A 15,772-nucleotide genomic window follows, 5' to 3' on the forward strand; every position below is an offset into this window, starting at 1 on the left:
TGGGCCTAGTTTTTCTTTTTTTTCTCCTAGCAATTATACATGAACCTTAGATGCCAACCTAAGGACAGTTCTACTTTGGTTTAAATGCTTTACTCTGTAATGACTTTAAATATTTAACAGAAAAACAATTTCCTGTCTCTCACTGAGGTGTTTTTATGAATGTGTTTTACTGCAGCATTCAGGTGGTCATGGGGTTTACCAGGTATATAACTTCAACGAAACCTTAAGTGGAAGATAAGACATTTACAGAGCTGAACATTAGAGCAAAAACAGTGATAACACAGTGGACCTATCAGCTCTGTAACCGGAAGGATCACTAAAGGCTTTATCAGCCTTTATGAGTTCTGGCAGTAAACGTCATGCTGATTTTATTTTTTTGTTTAAACACACTAATTTTTAGTTTAGAAAGAGTTAATCTATGACATGGTTACACTGGGTACTCAATGAGTCACAGCGCAGCATTTGCAACAATTTGTTGACCTTCACTTTGACCAAAACAGTCTATACGCTAAACCTTTAATGATGTAAATCCCATGAATGAAGCTCTGCCAGTGCTACCGAGTCCACTAACATGGTCTCTTCAGTCATGTCGTTTTCAGAGAAAGTTTTTAACACCTAATATTACAGCACTTTACCTGAATCCTCTTGATGCTGACGCGGCTCTCAAAAAGCTTTTCTATGGCGCTGGGGAAGAAGAGCGTGACGGTGAGACGCACCGCCGTGTACAAAGACACCGTCACAAACACACGGCTGGCAGAGATGGTGTTTCCCAGCAGCACATAGAGGGTGAATGTGACAAAAACAATGATCTTGCTGGCACAGAAAAAAGATGCCATGTTGAGACCTCGTAGGTAGGAACTCTTCATGATCTTGGAGATCTCCTTCCTAGGATGAAAAAAAAACAAAAAAGAGTTCAGATAATCATCAGAAGCCAGATTATTACCGCCGTCACACTAGAACATATCTGCTCTTTATTTCAATTGCGAAGAAGTTGCTTGTAGAAAGTGGAATGACACAGTTACTGAAATTCATTTAATACTTGGAGAAGACTTTGTTGCAAATTCAAGATGTCTCCTGCATTGAGAAACAAGTCAAATCCATTCTTCCGGTGAGATTCTGACCCATTGCCAGTCTTTTCTATGCACCAACTGAGAGCTTCCTAGGCCGTGTCTTGCCAAAAAAATCTAAACCTCATTTAAAATTCTCCCTTTCTCATCAAGAAAGTTCCACAAAATTCAGCTAATTATGAGTTTACTGGTACCAAATCAGGTCCAAATGTTTTGAGACAACTTGAAACGGGCTTCAACATTCTTTTTTCCTTCAGCAGTGGAGTCTTATTGAGTGTTAGGACTGCACAATATGTTGCAAACGTAGCGTTATTGCAATAATCACTGTCCACAAGATGAACATCGCGAAGAACTGCTTGGACAACAATAAATGACAGGCAAGTATTTAAGTACCATGTATCCAGACTCATATATGTCTGTAACATGTAAGATGACACTTGTTGGCAGCATAACATTTATTTATTTTTCTTTTTTGCAGTGTTAGTGGCCTTTGTTTTCAAATTTTTTGACAGTAAGCTGACAGGAAAGGGTTGGAGAAAGGGGAAGACATGCAGCAAAGGTCAACGGGCCAGGACTCAAACCCGTGACGACCTGTGTCAAGGAATAAGCTCAGCGTCCACTGTTCTTGATGTGCGATCGGGATGCACCACTCGGAGTGGACGCACTCGCCTGGCCCCACGTTCTTCTGTATGCTTTCCCCCCACTGGCTCTGATTGCACCTACTCTAGCCAGAGTGAGGAAGCACCACCACACGCTGATCCTGAAAGCTCCACACTGGCCAGCAATGCACTGGTTGGCGAAGATATATCAGCTCCTGAGAGGAGAGCCTTGGCAACTCCCGCTGCGGGAGGACATGTCTCAGGTAGGGGGGAGAGTGTTTCACCCACACCCAGAGCACCTAAAGCTATGGGCCTGGCCCGTGAGTGGTATAATTTGAGCACAGCAGGGCTCCCTCAGAACATTATAAACACCATTCAGAGTGCTAGGGCTTCTTCCACGAGGTCTTTATATGACTAAGTGGAGAATTTTTGAAGAGTGGACAGAGGTCTCCTCTCTTTTCAAAGTCCTGTTGGGGTGATTTTGTCATTTCTGCAGGAGATGGTTGACAAGAGAAAGGCGTTCTCCACGATTTAGGTTTACCTGGTTGCTATCTCGGCGTGCCATGTAGGTTTTGAGGGGAAAACAGCCAGCCCACACCCTTTGGTGGGCTGTTTTATGATAGGGGCACGAAGACTCCTGCCGGTTGCCAGGTCCCTGGCACTCTCATGGGACCTGACGGTGGTGTTGGAGGGCCTCGCCAGCCCCCCATTTGAACCTTTGGAGGAGGCTGACCTCAAGCATCGATCCCTCAAGACAGTGCTATTGCTGGCCTTGGCATCTACTAAACATGTAGGTGATCTTCATGCTCTCTCAGTGAACCCCTCCTGTACCAAGTTTGGTCCCGGAGGTGTCAAGGTCTCACTGCAGAACAACCCAGCTTTTGTGCCTAAAGTGATGGCCTCATTCGCTCCAATTATTCTTACAGCCTTTTCTCCGCTGCCGTTTTCCTCCTTGGATGAACAGAGGCTGAACAAGCACTATCCAGTGTGGGCTCTGTGGGCCTACTGTGGGACAGGACTAGCAACTTCCGGAGAAGTGATCAGCTTTTTGTGTCCTGGGCAAAACCTTTTAGGGGTACACAAAGCAGCGTCTCCCTCACTGGATTGATGGAGCAATTGCGTAATCCTATACAAGCCAGGGGCTTCAGCCCCCGGTGGGCCTGCATGCTCATTCCACCCATAGCATGGCTGCGTCCTGGGCCCTCTTCAAGGAGGTGTCTATCCAGGACATATGTGCAGCGGCGAGCTGGTCTTCTCCGCTTGCTTTTGCTCGATTTTATAAGTTGGATGTCTCAGTTCCAAGTGTCGCCTCAGCTGTTTTAAACCCTGGGTCCTCACTGGAATAGGATAGTCTCAGCTAAGCGCTGGAGATCACTAGAGATAAGCTGTCTGGCAATACGGGAGTCTCCATATCCCATAGTGAGACATCGAAACGAATGCTATGAATGAGTAACTTTAGGTTACTTGCGTAACCCCGGTTCTCCGAGTAGCATGAGTGAGATGTCTCACCAAACAACCCTTCTCGCTAGGGCGAAGCGAGAGGAGGTACTTATTTCGAATGATGCTGCGTCGTGGCGCAAGCTACTTATAGGGTAGGTGACGCTGGCGTCGTGATCACCAGCCAATCAGGATTGGCGTAATGAGATAAATGCTTCTGAGGGAATACGGCAAGGGGCGTATCCCATAGTGAGACATCTCACTCATGCTACTCTGAGAACCGGGGTTACGCAAGTAACCTTAAATTTTCTATTGTTGGTGAGGCTTAGATACCTTCTAACTACAGTTTTTTTACTCCCCAGAAATAGTGCCTGAAGCAGTGTTTTATCCCTCCTCAGCATGAAGCAAGGCATCCAAGTTGTTTCAAAGCCACAACAGCAGAAACCTAACAGAAGCTTATTGTTGAGATTAGGGGTGGACCGATTGCAGTTTTCTGGCCGATCACTGATCTTTAAAAATCCTGTCCTGCCGAATCAAGATTTTGGCCAATATCGTTTTTTGTTTTTTTTATTATAACTGACACTGTCATGTGTCATAAAATTACAATACACCTTCAAAGTTCTATTCTTATTTTATTCAAAAACATTGAAAAATACCTGTGAAACAATACACATTTTTTTTTACTGCACATAAGGTAGTGTTCTCAAATATAAATGATAAGTTCAGAGCATTGCAGTTCCTTCAGTCTTTCATTTTTCACATTTCAAAAAAGAAACAAAACTTGCACAACAGGTTAGACAAGTAGATAAGATCGGTGGATAAGATTGGTTTCACATGCAAGTATCAGCTGATGACCGATCTCCCAAAATTGAGAAAATCGGGGCAGATTGATTGGCCGATCAAACCCCTAGTTTAAGGATTGAAATAATGGATTATTTCCCAGTAGTTGAATAGACTACTCATTATCCGGGTACTATATTTGCCAAGAACCCAGAGCAAAAACACTACAACACTTTTTGATTTTTGGTCAATCACAAATCATATCATTATCGGAACACTGACCAATATCAGCGTATGTTTTCCTACTATTGTGCAGCCCTAGTGAGTGTGCAAATAAGCCATTGTGGTAAAGCTGCATTAATTTTGTTTCATTTGAAACAACTGTACCTGCTAATTTCACGTCTTCCTGAAGCTCTCTGGGATTAGTTCATGATTGACTCTTCTGGCTATTCTTTTGACCACTCTGCCAGAAATCTCAAGAGCAGAACCGTTTGATTGCTGGTATATGGACAAATGATGTTCTTTTGACTTCTAGGTTATGGCCCTGACAGTGCTGACTGGAACACTCAGAACTTTGGAAATAAGCCTGTAATAAAAACCAGTTTGTTGTGCATTAATAAGGTTACTAAGGTTTTCAGGGAGCTCACCCATTATGAGATGCTATTTGTGTGAAACTTTGGTAATAGGAGACCATTTTAAAAGGTAATGTTAAGACTAATTAGTAGACTTACATAAGGCTGAGAAGGGCTACAGAACTACACAGCAGGACCTGGTCAATGACCTGAAGAGAGCTGGGACCACAGTCTCAAAGAAGACCATTAGTAACACACTACGCTGCCAGCGCCCGCTGGATAGGAAGGATGAGTACAACCCAAAGAACACCATCCCTACTGTGAAGCACGGAGGTGGAAACATCATTCTTTGAGAATGCTTTTCTGCAAAGGGGACAGGACGACTGCACCCTATTAAGAACAGGATGGATGGGGCCATGTATCGGGTATCTTAGCCAACAGCCTCCTTCCCTCAGTAAGGGTATTGAGGATGGGTCGTGGCTGGTTCTTCCAGCATGACAACGACCCCAAGCACACCGCCAGGATTACCAAGGAGTGGCTCCGTAAGAAGCATCTCAAGGTTCTGGAGTGGCCTAGCCAGTCTTAGACTTGACTTGAATAAATAATAAAAATCCACATTGAAGTCATTTTGTAAGAATCGTTTACTATATACTTGTTATATTGTTTCTGAGGAGGATAGTGCTGCAAAATAAGTGAGGGTGTAGGGGTTAAAGCGCACGATCATATGCAGAGGCTGCAGTCCTCGAAGAGTCCCGGACCCGGCAACATTTGCCGAATGTCTCCCCCTCTCTCTACCCCTCTTTCCTGTCTGCCTACTGTCAAAAAAAAATAACAATAAAAAAGTCCACTAGTGCCGACAAAATATCTTTAAACAGGTAGGTAACAGAAGACGACATCAGCCCTAAAAAGCCAACAAAGCTGCCTCAGCAGGTTCAACTCCTAACATCTGTCTGATGAGAGCAGATCTTCACAACTTAAAAATAACCTTCTTGTCACAAAGGTTATTTTCTACAGAACTTCTCAATACATGTTTCATCAGCAGTCATGTTTAACACTTTTTAGATTAGTCATAATCTAAAAAGTGTCTTCACTGAGCTCAGTCTGCAAGTATCAGTAACACTTTATCAACATTCATGTGAACAATCAAAGCTGATAACTTGCCTCCAATCCCTAATGAGTTTCATTTAACATCTAATAACATAGACTATGAGGTCTGCTGTAAACAAACAAGCAGTAAAAGTCCCAATAAAGGGCACACAATTAGTTGCACAGGGGTTCATAACTTCTGATAGTTCATGGACAACAAATAACAACCAACTTTACCAACTTTAACCTTCCATGATATTAGATTTTGTCTTTACCTTCTGACCTCAGAGACCAGAGCAGCGAAAGGTTTCTCCCAGGCGTACATCTTGATGATCCTCATTCCAGACACAACCTCATTCATTGTACGGATTCGGCTGTCAGTTAGAGCAGCAGTTTTACTCCTATAAAGAAAGAGTAGAAAACTGAGACAATGCTTTGGAAATGTTACTTTAAAAGGAGCACTTGAACAACAGAACCTCTTCTCAGTGTGAATGTAAATGTACAAACAATGCCTTGCCTATAGATGGAAACTTCTTTGCAAAAAAGTCCAACCTCATTCAGCCGCGATGGAGAGTATCTGTGAACATTACTTCATGTCTTGTTGCAGTTTCTCAGATGTATGCCTGGGATTTGACTGAGCCATTCTAACACATAAACATCTTTCCTATCAACTCTAGCTAGCTTCTCTGTACCATCTGAAGAAAGCATCCCTACACCATGATCTTGTCACCACGATGTTTCATTGTGGGACTGGTGGGTTCAGGATGATTTGTCATGTTAGTTTTTTGTGTTTAGTTTTCAGGGTTTTTTTTTTGTATATGGGCTAATTTAGTAAATTTGCAATTTTTGGTGTCATTTGTCTATAGCCTGCTATGCTTCCATAAAATCCAGATTTTTGTAGTTCCTGACTAATTGTTATCTTGGTGATAAATTCTCTAAAGTGACTTGTGGATCTCTGTGGCTCCTCCAAAGTTACCACAGAACTCTTGGCTGCTTCTTCAAACAGATGTCCTCCTTGCCCAGCCTGCCCATCAGTCAGACGACCATGCCTTGGCAGGTTTGCAGTTCTGCCATACTCTTTCCATTTTCAGATGAGGGATGGAAGAGAGCTCTGTGAGATGTTCAAACCGTAACATATTATTTAATGACCTACTCCTGCTTTATACCTTTTCACAGCTTTCTCCTTGACCTGTCTGCTGTGTTCCTAGTCTTCATGATGATGTTTGTTCACCAATGTTCTACAACAAACCTCTGAGGCCAGAAACAGAACAGCTGGATCTATAACCAGATCAAAGTACTCTTTGGACTCTATTTACCGATTAGGTGACTTCTGAAGGCAATGAAATAGATTAATCTGTGTTTGTGCATCTGTTGATGCCACACTCTAACGCTACACCACGCGCTGCGGCCCTATTCCTTCACAGTTTCAACAGTTTTTCTAACTCACCCATCATTCACTCTGTCTAATGTCTACATTGCCAAGTTTGAAGATCAACAAAAAGAATCCTAAGCTTCACTTTCAGGGGTCTCATTTGATCACCGTGTGTGCTTTACCTGAACTTAGAGAATAGTCTGCCAAACATGGTTTGGGTGGGCATCAGGAACAAGAGGACCGCCATTCCCACCAAGCAGGAGGGGCCGATTTCATCCCACAGCAGCCCCACAACTGCAGCTGCCTGAAGGGGTCCCACCCAGAGGTAGTGCAGGAATATAGTCACCTAAAGACAAGGATTCAACATTCAGCATAAAACTGCAACACAGGTGCATCCAGTACAAAGTCATTGCAAAGTTTCCAATGAGGTGAGTGTGTCTGCTTCCATTATTAAACAGTGATCCCTCCTGTTTAACGAGCTCAGATCCAAGCACATATGAAAGCGTGAGATGGTGTAATTACCATCCCACCCACTGCCAAGAAACCAAATACCCTCCAGAATCTGGGGCTTTCACAGCATGCTCTGCCCCGATGATTAAAATGAAACTCAACATTCCTGAGACAAAAAGGATTTGGTGCTCGGTGTAATGAGGCCTTAACTTCATGCTTAAAAAGAGACCTGCCACAGTTTCTGATGAACACATTCACAACGGTTCTGACATGACAAGCATCAACACACCTCAAAGGGTGGGGAAAAAAAGGAAATCTGGAGGCAGATCCTGCTGAATTTGCAAAAATTACACAAACCTTACATGGAGCCCTAAGAATTATCCATTGATCAAGTTTCTTCCTACTGTAAAGGAAACATGTGGGAGCAGCCTTTTCCAGAAAGACTGGATCAAATTTAGGTCCTCAGGTAATTGGTGTATTACAGGTACATCCCAAAAATTACAATATTGAGATATTTTTATTTCCCTCATTAAAAAAAGTGAAACTCATTTATTACATGGAGTGAAATATTTCAAGACTTTATTTCTTCTAATTTTGGGCATTATGGCTTACAGAAAATGAAAACCGAAACGTTGGCGTCTCAGAAAATTTTAATTGTGAAAAAGCTAAATATTGGAAACTCATGTTTTCATACCCTAATCATCTAATTACCTCAAAAACACCTGCAAAGGTTTCCTAAGCCTCCAAATGGTCTCAGTCTGGGTCAGTAGGCTAAAAAAAGAAGACTGTAGACTGGAGAGAAGTTTAGAAGACAGTCATTGACCCTCTCCAAAAGGAGGGTAAGACACAAAAGGTCATTAATGAAGAAGCTGGTTGTTCAGATTGCTGTATCCAAGCACGATTAAGAATAAGTGTGGTAGAAATAGATACATCAGCAACAGGAATAACTGCAGCCTTGAGAGGACTGTCAGACAAAACCCAGTCAAGCTTCACAAGCAATGGACTGAGGTTGGAGTCGGAGACGTCAGAAGCGTCTTAACTGGGCTAAAGAGAAAAGACATGGATTGTTGGCTCAGTAGTCCAAAGTCCTATTTACAGATGAAAGTAAAGTTTTCATTTCATTTGGAAATCAAGGTCCCAGAGTCTGGAGGAAGAGTGGAGAAGATCAGAATCCACATTGCTTGAAGTCCAGTGGAAAGCTTCCACAGTCCGTGATGGTTTGGGGTGGCATGTCATCTGCTGGTGTCGGTCTACTGGGTTTTCTGAAGTCCATAGTCAACTTCATGCTTCCTTCTGCTGACATGCTTTATGGAGATGCCGATTTCATTTTTTAGTAGGACTTGGTGCCAGCCCACACTGCCAAAGGTACCAAAAGCTGGTTCAGTGATCCTGGTGTAACTGGTTCATTGACCAGCAGGCTGGCCTGAACACCATAGAGAATATATAGAGTATTGTCAAGAGGAAGATGAGAGACATCAGAACCAACAATGAAGATGATCAGACCTGAAGACTGATCGCCTCCGTGTCACGCTGCATTGATGCAGGAATTCATGCAAAAGGAGCCCCAACAAAGTATTGAGCATAGAAATGAACAGTTTTCAGAAAACTGATTTCTATTAAAAATATCCTTTTTTTAATTGATGCAATAGTCTAATTTTCCAAGACACTAAAATTTGGGTTTTGATAATCTGCGAGACATAATGATCCAAATGACAAGAAATAAAAGCTTGAAACTGTGTAATGCATCCATGAGTTTCACTTTCTGAAATGATTGACAAAACATATTAAACTTTTCCAAGAACTTTTTTTTGATTATATGTAAGAGCCAACACAAGGTAGATAATTATCATGAGGTGGAAGGAAGACCACTTATAGCTTAGTGTGGTCTGTGTTTGTATACCCCCACGCCCCCCTTAATCTGACCCCCTGAATGAAATTAGGTCCAACCCACTGCCTTCAGAAGTCAGGCTGAAATTTAATTGTGGTGTAAATGCAGCTATTCTGTGAATGCCTCTCAGTTTGTCCTCACAGTGTAACACGACAGTGGCAGCATTATGCTGTGGGGTGATTTTCTTCAGCAGGGACAGGGAAGTTGTCAGATTTGACAGGAAGATTGATGGACAACGACCATTAACACATAGCCAGAGCTACAATGGAAAGGTTTAGTTCAAAATTATTCAAATTCACACTTCTCAAATTTACTTCCAATCTTCTTATAAATCCATTGTTTATCTTCTACTTCACAATGAAGTGCTACCGTTTGTTGTTTTACAACATAAAATCCAAATAAAAATACACTGACATTTATGTTCAAATATGAAAAACTTCCAGCTATATGAAAATGTGTGTACCTTAAAGAAGCAACAGAAGCTCTTGTGATTACTTTTATTTCTCCAAGAAATAAAAAGCCTCATACCTCATCAAACTTGTTGACATCATTGGATAAGAGGTTGACTATCTGGCCTGTGGTGGTCTTTCCCATGGCTGAACTGCTCAGACACAGAGCCTGAGGAAATAACAGTGGTACAAAACAAATTCAGGCAGAAAATGAAAACTGTTCACAAGGAATACTTTATGTGATGCCAGTTATCTGCGAGTTATTCTTCACGTGTTGAGTAGTGTCAATGTTAATGAAACACAATGGAATTTTCCCTAATACTGACCTTCTTATAGATCATGTGACACATGGCCACTCTGATCTTCATGCCTGCCCTCTGCACATGATAGAAGTAGAGGTGATGGATCACTGCCAGGCCGATGGTGCAGATGGACAACCCGGCTGCATAGCCCAGAGTCTTATTGAGAGCTGTGGTATCGTTTGGATCGTAAGTCTCAAAGTACTGAATCACTTCCCCTAGAAAAACTGGCTGGACCACTTTAATCGCCTCCTAATTTTCAGAGAAGAAAACATACTAGTAAGTTCAACAAAATAAATTTAAACTTGCACTCTGGTGTCTAAATAATGCAGCATATTTTTATAATAAGAACAGCCACATAAAGTCATACGACACAAATTATGGTCAGTATCAAGATTCAGTATTCCAACAAATTTTGTATGTTAAAATTTAATTTCCGGACTGAAAATTCAAAAGATACAGGAGGCATCTATATTGGATGCTTCCTGGACGCCTCCCTCAGGAGGTGTTCCAAGAACGTCCCACCGGGAGGATGCCCGGGACACACTGAAGGGGCACACCGATTGATCAACTGGCCGTTCGACCGGCCCCGATTTCCTTCATTTGGGTGATCGGCCGATACATATGAAACTGATCTTATCCACCGATCTTATCAACTACTCTAGCCACTGCTTGTTTCTTTTAAAATGTGAAATATTAAAGACTAAAAGGAACTGCAATGCTGTTTTCATTTTTCTTTGAGAGCACTGCCTCATGTGCGGTTAAAACAAGTTTGTATTGTTTCATGGGTATTGTTTAATGTTTTTCAATAAAATAAGATTGGGACATTTAAGGTGTATTGTGACGTTATAGAACCTGACAGTCTTAGTTATTTTTAAAAATCGGTATCGGCCAAAATCGGAATCGGCAGGTTAGGCTTTTTAAATATCGTGAACGGCCAGAAAAGTGCAATCGGTGCACCCTTAATAAAAATATTCACCAAGTATGAACTACAGATTTTTTTTTTATGAAGTTCCAAAGAGTAGGACTAAAATGTAGCATTTGACAACAAATCATGACCATAACGGGAGGAACAGATGGATGGGGGACAAATAAATTGGGGGTAATTAAGCCAGGAAAAACACATTTTTCATTTTTCTTACTAATAAAGACCTTGAAAATATTAAAAGTCCCATATTTTCCCACTTTGAGACAGAAGCCTGAACATTTCACACAGACCAACCTCTAACCTCAAGAAATGTGAAGATTCCCAGCACTCCATATGATTTCCAGTAGCACTGTATGATGACTTTAGTTAGCCCTGGTGTCCGCATCTCTTTGGTACCTTTCTGCACCTCCCGATCCCAGTATCTGTGACAAACATGTAGCAAACATTGATTATAAATCTTTATATCAAGAGGAGTCGAGCCTTGCATCTGAGAAGCCAGTAACATTACTTAAGCTAAAAGGATTCCTTTCATCTGATGACAAACTTGCAGTAAGTTAAACCAGGTCAAAGGCAGGTTTAAACACATCCACGGCCATCAGATCTATGTTGCCTGCAGTAACTCAGGTGGTAGCTTTTCATAACTTTGGTGCAAATTGTAATAACTTAATACTTACTGAAAAGATTATACCTTCTAGTGGAATAGTGAAAAAACTGTTTACTTTTAATGACTCAATAATTTGATCAGTTGCTGAAACAGTTCATCAGGTAAATCTTTTCATCCATCTGTTGTCTTCTGCTTATTTGAGATCGGGTCGTGGGGACAACAGGTCCAGGAGGAAACCCCAAGACATCCCTCTCCCCAGATTCTGGGGGATCCCTCAGTGTTCCCAGCCCAGAAGGGATATATAGCTCCTCCAGTGGGTTGTGGGTCTTCCCTGGGGTCTCCTGGAAGTGGGACGTGCCTGGAAAACCTCTAAAAGGCAGGCGTCCAGGGGGCATCCCTGTCCAAAGCCCTCTTCAGGGGATCCTCCGATTTAGTTATGGTCTCTGACTTTGCCAATCCAAGAGTTACATTTTCTTCCCTATTTTATTTAATTGCTTGGACTCACTGTGATGGTAAAGAATAATATGTCCCCCCATCTCCAGCTTTAGCTGACATCTAAAGGTCTCATGCTAAAACTGACTGGTATTTGAAAATACCATAACTTCAGAAAAAAAAAAAAAAAAAAGTATACCCACATTGAAACTTGGTGATTTTCCTAAGAAAAACTTGTGTCTTGCAAACATACCCCTTAGTTCAGACACACAGAGAATATAGAAGATTGTTAAATGTAGAACACAACCAGTACTTGTCGGAAATTCCTGCAGCTCCTCCAGAGGTGACATTTTCCTCTTTGCAGCCTTCCTGACTACTTTCCATCCAGTCTTTGATTCAGTTTTAGAGAAATATCCAGTTTTTATGATGTCACTGTTGTCCAATTCTTCTACAATTATAAATGACCACCTTCACTGTACCTTGCTGTATACATTTATAGATTTTGTATTGTTGAACATGCATAAAAGCACCATTTATGTTCCTCTGACAATGTTTTAATTGAAAAAGTAGCCATTTTTAGTTAAAAAAGCATTTAAACCTGATTCAGAATCACCCTGTGCCTGGTGGTTGTATAAAATGACATTAAAATGCAACATGTTGTATTGAGTGATAGATGGCGGTAATGCATGAAAACTAAATGTTTTGGTCCTAATAAAACAGATCATAAGTTAACTTATCATGACTTTACTTTGCTTCAGACAAGAAACCAGACTTCTGTTGGCCGATCAGGAAGTTAAACTCTGACAGATTATTCCCACAACCACCGACAACATTATCATTACACGGCTGATTTTTTCTGCTTCTTCATCTGAACCGCAAAGACAGCCTACTGTGAAAGACTTTAACAAGATACACAAACGAATGACTGAGATAACATGTTATAAAGGGCAAGACTTAAAAGCTCATTTAGCAACGGATAAACGTTTCAGAAGTTAAATAGTAGATCATAAAGATACAACACTCTCTTTTTTTTATTTAAGTTTTAGTCACAGGGTTTAAATGGGGGTAACACCGAAACTGTGGCAGAATGTAATTGTGTGAGGCATTAGGCTTTAGAAGAGGACACATCAAGGTTGTGGAGTTGCTCCACTCTATATGTTTGAGAACATATTGGTTTAGAAACTTGAGCATAACTCAAAGATTTATATGAAAAACACAACAAAGAAAACCTGCAACTGGGAGCAGCCTATTTTTACCTCAACTAACCAGTCAAAAACGCAGAAATACAATCTTTTCCAATAAGTAAACGCACCAGACCTGTGCACTCTCTGGTTTGGAAGCTATTACTGAAGATAGCCGACTCAAAGTGAGGTGTTTAAAACTGGTCCATGAAGGATCAAAAGGCATATCAGATGTACATTCATGCTGCTACAACAGAGAGCTACACTTCAGTGGGCTAAAGCTGAACATATTAATGCAAAGTTTCTCCATTTATTTATTTACTTGCATATGTTCAGAAATGTTTAAAGGCTTTTGGAAATCTCAGAGTTAGGAGAAGAATCTAAATTCTCACACAGAGATGTTGAACTGAATTTCTGTACCTCTGCAGCTCCTGTCCCAGCACCTCAGACCTGTCCTCTTGGAGCAGTTCGTACATGTCCTCTTCCTCCAGCCTGCGCTTGTAGCCAATGCTAAACAGAGGGTTCAGCCAGCTGATGAAGAGACAATTGAGGTGGATAGGATGAAAGATGTGGAGAGAATCAGAAAATAAAAGATGAATTCATGATCTTAGTCAGCAGATCAGTTCCACAGTGTCTTAATAAAAGCCAAAAAACCAGACTTGCAGCTGTGAGAAAGGAACATGTTGGTGAATCAGTACTTGCTAATGTAATTGGCTGGAGGGAAATTTTCCACTGTATTACAGTGGACCCCGAGCACAAACAGGGAAACTGACTCATACCACAAAATGAATAATAGGCTACAAAGAAAAGGTTTGTGTGTTTTTTTTTGGGGGGGAGTATGTAAAAATTGTAAGTATTTTTAGAAAGAAAAATTGAAATGCTGCTGCTTTTGCAAGCATTTATTCCCAAATACAAAGCATTTAAAGAGGTAGTACTTAAACGTTTGACACAGTGTTCCCGAGGGTCTCAGATTGCCCGTGCAAAACGTGACCTCAACTGTATGCCTCACACTGGGCCTATTCCTTAAAGGTCAGCTGATATATGACCCCCAGGTAGAAGTGATTACAAGTAGTAAGAGCAATCTAGGAGTTTTACTCTGTTTTAACAATTTTCTTCACATTTTCAATATGAAAATGTTATAATAGTATAATTTTATTTAAAGATTTTCCAACCTCTTTGTAACAATCTGGTACAAAAAAAAAACCCTCAAAAGGTAGTGTAGTTTATTATCTCAAAAATTCACAAATCAAGTTTCTAATTCAGCTGTCAGGTAATACGTTATATTCTACATGACATTTTAGCAGCATAAAATTAATTTTCTTATTTTTTCTACATACTATATATGCAAAATTAGTTTTCCTCGACTGTGGCTGAGGGGGCAGTGTAATCGTCTTGCATTTTAACCCTAAATTGCCTGTGTGTAAATGGTGTATAAATATTCAAATTGCAATGATCGTAAAAAAAATAAAAAATAAATTAAAGATTTATGAATAACACAAAAACATCCCGAGGTGACCCAGACCGGTCTACTTAGTTTAAACGGCCTTTAAAAAGCTTAAAGGAACAAAAACGATTAAAGTTCATACATTAAAAAAATGCATTAAAACATACACAGAACAGTTCACAGCTGTGATCAGAGTGCAGAACGTACATTTCTATAAGCGTTAAAAAATGTATTATGGAATGAGAATCAACCAGCCATGAAAAAAACTGCAGGAAATGAAGTTTCCAAATAGAAAATCTTCCTCTTGTACTCGGCAGTCTAATCTAAAACACCTGCGCCAGCGAGAGGGACGTCTACTACACGTGTCTATTTGTTGTTTTCAACCTGATCGTTGATAACTTTGAACTCTCACACTAACTTTACGCCAAATGTATAGTGACCGTACACTATACTAGACAGTTTTAAACTCCCCGCGAACTTAACACTGTTTAAAAAGTTTAAAAGCGTTCACCTCCGCGGACTTTCGCCTCCACTCACCAGAAAAATATCTTGGACAGAATGTTCGCCGTCGCCGCCGGGTTCTCCTTGACATCTTTACGAACGTTTTCCATGGCTAACCGGGAGGTGCGCTTCTTCTCCTCTCCCCTCCTTCAAAAACTGCAGTTCCCGGTTATGTATCGTAACTTTGAAGGACGGACATGTTATATGACGGTGGGCTCCCCCGGAAAGTGCGTAATGTTATTCGGTACGTACAAACGAGGCGGCGGCAGACAATAAAAGACAGGAAAGCACCACCCAATAGCCCCGCCCATGAACACACCTGATTGGTCAGACAGAGAAACCTGTCTTGCCTGTGGAGAGCCCTTTCATTCAAAATTAAATAAATAAATAAATACTGCTATTGATAAATTATTAATAAATATTCCATGATGTAAATTAATATCCCCATGAAATAAAACAAAATAATTATGTTAAAAGAAATTTTCATATTATTTTATTTAATTCATATCAAGATTTAATTTACTTAAAGATTTATTTATTTATTTAGTTCATAATGCAGTTTTATTTTGTGAAACATTCTTGTGTAAAGCTACTTTACATATTTCAGTGACTTTTACTTTTTAACCCCGTTTTTCATTTTATTTAAAGATCTTATATTCAAATGAGGGGGCGGAGTTTTATAT

At 40.7% G+C, this 15,772-nt stretch overlaps 1 protein-coding gene across 3 annotated transcripts in view; it reads right to left on the minus strand.

The window, feature by feature from the left end:
- abcc4 (ATP-binding cassette, sub-family C (CFTR/MRP), member 4) overlaps window positions 1-15,772 on the minus strand; it is a 53,249-nt gene that overhangs the window by 27,741 nt on the left and 9,736 nt on the right. For 2 of the 3 annotated variants that reach the window (XM_047354920.1, XM_047354921.1), the window contains 7 exons: window positions 13,565-13,675; window positions 11,229-11,349; window positions 10,027-10,251; window positions 9,780-9,869; window positions 7,096-7,259; window positions 5,817-5,942; window positions 636-885 (listed from right to left, as the gene is read on the minus strand). In XM_047354920.1, the coding sequence (XP_047210876.1) occupies window positions 636-885; window positions 5,817-5,942; window positions 7,096-7,259; window positions 9,780-9,869; window positions 10,027-10,251; window positions 11,229-11,349; window positions 13,565-13,620 (1,032 nt within the window). In that variant the 5' untranslated portion in view covers window positions 13,621-13,675. Of the gene's footprint in view, window positions 1-635; window positions 886-5,816; window positions 5,943-7,095; window positions 7,260-9,779; window positions 9,870-10,026; window positions 10,252-11,228; window positions 11,350-13,564; window positions 13,676-15,125; window positions 15,345-15,772 lie in introns of those variants that run through there. The other variant, XM_047354919.1, reaches the window with a different exon arrangement.

Source organism: Girardinichthys multiradiatus, chromosome 24 (assembly GCF_021462225.1).
Source record: "Girardinichthys multiradiatus isolate DD_20200921_A chromosome 24, DD_fGirMul_XY1, whole genome shotgun sequence".
Taxonomy (NCBI): domain Eukaryota; kingdom Metazoa; phylum Chordata; class Actinopteri; order Cyprinodontiformes; family Goodeidae; genus Girardinichthys; species Girardinichthys multiradiatus.